This window comes from Ciona robusta, chromosome 3 (genome assembly GCF_009617815.1).
Source record: "Ciona robusta chromosome 3, ASM961781v2".
Lineage (NCBI taxonomy): Eukaryota > Metazoa > Chordata > Ascidiacea > Phlebobranchia > Cionidae > Ciona > Ciona robusta.
The window spans coordinates 7160084-7167839 of NC_143237.1; the positions used below are offsets into that span (position 1 = coordinate 7160084).

General features: G+C 34.1%; 1 protein-coding gene across 1 annotated transcript; it reads left to right on the top strand.

Moving 5' to 3' along the window:
• Nucleotide 1: 1 nt before the first annotated feature.
• Nucleotides 2-7479, top strand: LOC149738718 (serine/threonine-protein kinase Nek11-like). Its single transcript, XM_089874362.1, has 10 exons — nt 2-204; nt 607-772; nt 1312-1430; nt 2109-2300; nt 3038-3187; nt 3550-3639; nt 4396-4476; nt 5046-5139; nt 5643-5781; nt 5972-7479. Exons 1-10 carry the CDS (start codon nt 32-34, stop codon nt 6691-6693), a joined length of 1926 nt encoding a protein of 641 aa, XP_089730488.1. The 5' UTR covers nt 2-31; the 3' UTR covers nt 6694-7479.
• Nucleotides 7480-7756: the final 277 nt, after the last annotated feature.

A 7756-nucleotide genomic window follows, 5' to 3' on the forward strand; every position in this document is an offset into this window, starting at 1 on the left:
AGAGATAATTAAGTAATATCACTTATAAAAAATGCCCTTGCCAAGCCAGCTGCCTGACGATTTTAATGTAACTGCAGCTGAAACTTCTTCTAAACTCCTAGTATGGGCAAAACGCTATGTTATCTTGAAAAAAATTGGTTCAGGAAATTTTGGAAATGCTTTCTTAATTGAAGATAAAGAAGCAAGGCATATAGATGAAAAGCAGTAAGTGTAGTCACTAGTATAATACTGAAAAATATATGCTTAAGTAAAGTGAGTATAGATAAAGGTGTCAATGTAAAACACTATTTTAGGAGTTATTTCTATTTGGCAACTTCTTATCAAAGTTATTTTTTTAAAAAAAGGGTAAAAACACATACTGACATAAAGGCGATGGAGCACATTTTTTATTCTAAAAATCCTAATTTAGTTTTTTCAATTTTTACCAAACCTAGGGTTTATAAGAGTATCTGGGTCCCAATAAGTTAAATTTTGAATCTGATGTGCTTTTTTTAAAAGACTTTTTTTGGACTTGTTCTTCAGCAACCAAAACAGGAAAATCCAAGTCTAAAACAAACCCCTCTTTATTTTTTTGCTCAAATCTTAAGAATTATTGTCGTTTTGCAGGAAAGTGTTGAAGCAGGTATGTGTTGGGCCTGTGGATCCTGGTGAAACAGTTGATGCAATGCGTGAAGCAAGACTACTCGCACGTATGAAACACAAAAACATCGTTCAGTTTCATGAGAGCTTTCTTGATGGACAGTTTTTCTGCATTGTGTTGGAATACTGTGAGGTGAGGACTGGTTGACTTTACTTGATCTTATTTTTCTAATGTATAGCTTTTAAACTGTTAATTTTTTAAAGATACACACAGTCACACGCTAGGTCTTATTTGTACAAAACTTTTCTAAGTACTTGCAAAGAAAAAAGGTCAAGAACCACTCATGACTGTAGGCGATCCCAAGGTTTTAAAGTAATGTGCCCATGTGGCTTGGCAGTAGATTCTGCAAATTTGACCCTGATATGGTGCTCATAAAGTTGAATTCTCATTTAGAGACTGACGATGCTATATAGGCGAAATATCAAATGTATATATATATATCTTTTATTATACAATTCGCTGGACTTCATTTTTGTCTGTTACGTTTTCGTAGCACCAGATCCTAACTTTGGCCCTAGTCACAAAGCCCCTGGTGTGGCTTGCTGTAAAACCTCACCAATATAGAAAAGAATTCAAAACTTGCTACTGTTCTACCAAATAACTAATTAGTATGATTATTGATTATTTGCCCATTTTTTGTGCTGAAGGCAAATACCATGTATTACTTCCAGGGTGGGGACATGGAAGGTAAAATCAAGGAGTACAAGGAAAAAAATGAGCACATAAATGAACAGCAGGTTATAAAATGGCTCAAACAAATACTAAAAGCTATTCGTCATATGCATGAAAGGTTCTTATGTTCTTACTTTCTTTGTTTTTGTTTAATTAATTGTTATAATTTTTGCATGCTACAATTTACAAGCCTTTATGCATGTTGGAAAATGCAAATTAGGCCTGAAAATATAACTTTGTATGCCATCCTTTATTTCTGTTTTTTTTTTATAAAAGCATTTAATTTTTTACATAACAGGCCTAGCTGTTTTGGTCCTCACCAATGACCCAACTTCTAAATATCGGTGTCTTTCTGGCTTTCTGTGTTATAAACTAAAGGTTGCCTGGGTTGTGAGTTGTCTTAAGGTTAATTAGGAAATAACACTAATCACTAACACAACAATAACAACTGGCCCCATGACGCAATTGTTTGTACGCCTACTTTTAACCTAAGGGTTACAGGTTCAAGGCTGGTCGCTGCTACCATTGTGGCCTTATGTGTCCTTGGGCAAGACACTTAAACAAGAATTGCTCTAACCCAGTGGTCATTAATGGGTTGTCTAAATCGTACCCCATACATAAAACAAAAAAAATAAAAAAATTATCATCTACAAACTACAAAGTTCTCTACGTATTAAGCGGGCTATGCAGGCATGAAGTGTTTGAAACTTGAACAGCCGTTTATAAGACCGTCCTTGCCCCTCCACCAAAGACAAATAAGTTACATTCATTCATCCAAATTCAAACTTTTTTCCAGTCGTGTGCTGCACAGAGACCTAAAAAGTCGAAACATTTTTCTCAAAAATAATCAGATCAAGATTGGAGATTTTGGGATTTCACGAATTTTAATGGGGGAGTCTGATAAAGCGAGTACCTTTGTAGGAACTCCATACTATATGAGCCCTGAAGTCCTGAAGCATGAGAAGTATGATGAGAAATGTGACATTTGGTGAGGCTTTTATACTGTTTGTAACCTAATGTATAAGTATAATATATAATATATATTAATTTATAAACAAATTATGCAGTAACGTTCTAATCTCAAAAAAAAATTTTGTTTTATAATTTTTAGCCTTAAAAAACATCTATATATATATAGTAGGGTGGGCGAAGACGGAACACCTTTTTATTCTATTTTCTCGTCCAATTTGGTAGTAAACAAAGAACATTCAAAGAATTATAAAACTGTATCCTTACAACTTCCATAGACCGTTGGTATTTGTTTAAAACACGATCAGGATATTTGGATTATATGTGCTAAAGGTGTCCCATCTCCCCCCACCCTACTATATCTCTAAAAATCAAGATTATAAAAACTATCATTTTTGAAATGTGTAATACCTTGCAGTGTTAATTCTCCCAACTTATGAAAAGTCTGCTTCAAGTTGTTCAACCCTAAAATCTCTACACTACCCCCTTAAAAGCATAACACAATAGAAATTACAATAGGTTGTATCAATGCATAGGCGCCAAGTTTTTTATTTTGTAGGAAAGGTAGAGATAGTTAGACACACATTATTTTTTTGCGACAATCAAACTTATTGGTTGTAGTTTATTGTTTAATGTTCAATGCATTACATACAATTCCAGGGTAAACTTGCTTGTAATTAATTTTAAAGCTGGCAATTAATGGTATTAGTTTAAACCTATATTCACTATACTTGTATGTAATATTTATACACTCAGGTCTTTGGGTTGTGTATTATACGAGATATGCTGCTTCAACCATGCGTTTGATGGTTCCTCACTCATGGCAGTAATGTTCAAAATAGTTTCCGAATACAATCCAGCTCTACCTGACGTCTATTCTCGTGCACTCAATAATATTTTAGAAAGGTAAGTTTGTAAAGCTTGTGATACGGGATTTAGGACCAGATTTGGCAATAATCTTAGGTCCTCTGATGTAGGATATAATCAAATAAAATAGGGGCTCTTAAACTGTTTAAATTCTCCCAACTTTTGACAAAACCCTCAATTACTGCACCCCTCTTTTTGTTCATGTGAGTCTCTTTAGTCACAGTTCATAGTTATCATATCTCATGCCTTATGACACATGCCTATTAATTTAAAACCTGTTTTAAAAAGGCTAAATTTTTAAAAAAAAATTGGTAAAAAATGGGTAAATATGTTACAAAATACATTTTTTTATTTTATCTCCCTTCTTATGACATACAATGTTCAAAAATGTTTTTTTTCAGGTTTTTGCATCGTGAGCCACAAAAACGACCGACTGCAAAAGAAATCTTAGAACACCCTCTATTTGTCAAGCAAAAGACATCTGTCATAAAGTAAGTGGATTTTTATGGTTTTAATTGCTGCATATTGCTTTTGGTGTAAGCCTGAAGACATAGGACATAATATTTGTGCCTTGTAATAATACATAGGGAACCTCATTGATAAAAGTGGGCAACTGGGCATTTCACTATATATACTTTTTCTCTGCTCGCTCATATATAAAAATAACACGAAAAACATGTTGAAACATTAGTTCATAGCGGCATAGCCTATTTTTTAGTGTAAGCTGCTAGAAATAGTATAATGTTACATGCAGTTCTTATTAATTTACCCACAAACGTTGATAAATAAAGTTAATGTTTTGCGTATTCTTCACTATGGTAATGAACAAAGGCCATACTAACAAAGAAGGTAACGTTTATTTTGTCATCACTTTCTTAAGAAAGACATCAACCATGTAATGACTTCGCTTTCTGTACCTCATATATTGTATGCTGAAATATAGAGTATGTAATACAAAGTGTACAAGGAATACATGCTGTCAAGTTTTCTATAAATGCAAAATGTCATCTTATTTTATGTTTAGTATTTTAGATCTGTAATTTGGTTGTGCCACTCAAAAAAGGTAGCATGTAAGGTGTAAAATACATAAACCTAAACCAATATAAGTTCATATACATCCTAAAGTAAATAGTTACTTGAATACTTTCAAAATGTCAAGAGATATAAAAAGCTGCCATTTAATCATAAAATTCTGTAATACTAAATTTTATATCATTGCTATTAATAGTGTTTCATCTATTTTCTAGATCGGAGCAACGCTTGACAGCCAGACAACGATTAAAATTGAAGAAACAAATAGAAGCTGATAAAAAAATGCAACAACTCAAGTAAGCTCACACTTACATTCATTTGGATATAACAATAAAATATTTGCAAAAATAAACCTATTGTCCAATGCATACATATTTAAGACTAAAGAATCATTTGTAGTTTCTGTACGTTCTTGGTGTTGGTTTAATGTTGTGTGTATGTAGCACAAGGTATTTGTTGTATTGAACAACATTCTGTTGAAATTGGCACGAACTTGGTCGTTCGTTGCCCCACAGTTTAAAAGTAATTAAATAGGATGAGTTATTGCCATATACTAACCAGACAGCATATTTGCCAATGTGATATCATATATTACTTTATAAGTAGATTTAGTAATAATGTTGCATTGAACCAATTGCGAACACAAAATTTAGTTTATTATAAAAAAAAAACTAACATAGTTTAAGGAAATGTTTTACAATTGTGAATTTTTATAAAAAAAACTAGAAATACAGACCTCATTTAATTATACAGTAATACACCAGACATTGTGAACATTTATAAATATTAAATACCTATACACTCACCAATCATGTTTTAATACAAAACATAAAAAAAATTATAACAACGACCTGACTTTATTTAGAGAGATGACTCGGCAAAATTTTGAACAAAAAGGGAAAATTCGTCGCGAATCAAAAGAAAGAAATTTTTCTCGTTCCTTCTTTAACAACAGCATGGTACAGTTAGTTCTACATTATTTTATTCACCTTTATTTTTTGATTTTGCTACACTTTTGAAGATTACATCATGTATCACACAAAAATTGTCATTTTTGGGCAGTCAAACCAATAGTTTTCTAAACTTGTCAATAACATTCAATATTTGGAAAGTTTGAGTAAGTTAAACTATTCTGTTTCTCTTTCAACCCAGCATGTTGTATTTTATTAGGTGGCTTCTTATAAAAAAATGTGTTAAAAATGTTAACTTTGTTATATCAATATTTTATCTGCCATACAACAAGACTTGGTCAGCATAATCCTTTCATTTTATTCTATTTGGGTGAGGTCCTTTGGCGTGGCACATCATGGGTCCTATGATTTAAACCAGGATTACCCCATTACCCCAACACCCAGGGTGCTACCGCATGGGCACCACCAGTTTTTGTAGACTGCCGCTTTTCCAAAAGTAGGCGACAAGGGCTTTAGTGGTAATGGATGCGTGGTAACGTTACTTTTTCCAGGAATTAAACGGATCTGAGCTCAGGTCGTCTTCTCATATGATTCTTCATGATCATGATGAAACATTGCGTGAAAATCATGAAGATGAACTTCACGGGACAGTTGTGTTTCAAACCCTAAAATCTTCCAATACATTGCAAGGTTAAAATCATTTTTAAAAAATTCAAAGAATTATAAAACTGTATCCTCACGACTACCATAGACTGTTGTTAATTGTTTAAAACAGGATCAGGATCAGGATCAGGATATTTGGATATTATATGCTAAAGAAAGCCTATCTTCTCCCACCCTACTATTATTTACTTCAACCTAATTCTATCTTTCTTTACAGACAATCTTATATCACCAATTGATTCTGGAAATACCATCCAATCAAAAAATCTTCCTGATCCTCACATGTCCTCCACTGATGAGTTGGTTGCCACTCTCCTCCGAGATGGAATCATCCCAGAGGATGGGGATCTTGCCGACACATTCTACTCCTCCCATGACGACTTTGAGGAAGCTTCTTCCTCCTCTTCCTGCTCCGAAGAGCTCCCAGAGGACATCCTCAGTGATACAGAGTACAGGGACATGGTAGGGTGGATGGAGGACGCACTCTTCCTAGAAGACTCCACTTCCCGGATGACAACAAGAGCATCTTTTGATAAAAAATATAAAACTGATGAAATAAAACACGTATTCCACCACGACGACGAACCTGTCACATCGCATTTAAATAACAAGGAGTATTTCCCAGGTAGCATGACCGCAAAGCCTAAACAAGTACACCAAGAAATACCAGTTCGTCCTCATACATCTACGGGCCCTTTATCGTCGTTCAACACTTCGGTCGCCGATCAGAGAATCTTTAATTTTCGCCAACGCTGCGTCTCGAAACTAGGCGAGGACGTTTTCGCTAAGGCGTACGAAATCGCAAAGCAAATTCGCTTCAACGTTTCTGGAGAAAACTGTATCAGGAGAAAGCTGGCAGAGCTCGTACCCGACTCCAGCAAATGCATGGACCTTGAGCAGCTTGTGTTTCTCGAGCAAGAAAGAAATCAAGGCCTATAATTTACACGGAACTAACTCAGCGCCAAACCTTACTTCGTCCACGATTTTACCTCATACGAATAATACTATTCCATGTAATATTTTATTCTATTCTGCGTGTATGAGCTCTTGCGGCGTGACACGCCATCGGACTTAATATTTAGGCCAGAATAAGCCTATTACCTTTTTAAATAATAATGTTTATGATTTTTTGTGTTGATTTTTACGCAATATCATTTTTTACCCGGTTTTAAATTGACAATTACGCCTTTACACACCGTTTGTGCTTAAACAATATTTCTACAGTACTAAATAATACCACTGTTTTAAAGTTGATTTTCATTTGTAGTTATAATTAAGTATTCCGAACCGTACTGTTAAATTTATAGGTACACTGTTATATTATATTTGTACGAGTTTTTTTACATCAAATACATTCACATTAAGTCATCTTTTTAACACCAACGTCCGCCATATTTTTTAGCGTCTTGTTCATTTTTCTTAAATTCTTTAGTATTTTATATAGTTATATAGTAGGGTGGGGTAAGATGATTACCGTTAGCGCATAATACCCCATATTTCGCAATTTAACAATTAAAAAAGCTCTTAGAGTCGTAAGGATACAGTTATATGAATCTTTATGAAATTTCTTTTTATACCAAATGGGACGATAAATAGGAATAAAAGCACGGACCATCTTACCCCACCCTCATATATGTTTATCGTGTATGCGCGACATTTAGTCTATTAATTGTGTTGTCTTGGTTGCACTTGAAGGTAAAGTATTAAACCGGTACCGTGTTCGTATTTTGCTGAGGTTATAAAGTGTGTTTTATGCTCACGCACATGTTTTCTGTTCTATTCGCGGCTGATTATTTTTTAAACGGAACTGTTCTAATTATTTTAACACATTGGGAAAAATGTTCATGAATTATGGTCAATTATAGAAAAATTAGCGGCATTATGTTTAGGAAAATCTCGAATGACGTATACTGTCCGGCTATATTTTGTCCGCCATTTTACGCGAAAATTGGTTTTCGGCAACCTTGGTAGCGCAACGGCTTTTAAACCTAGATCCTAATAG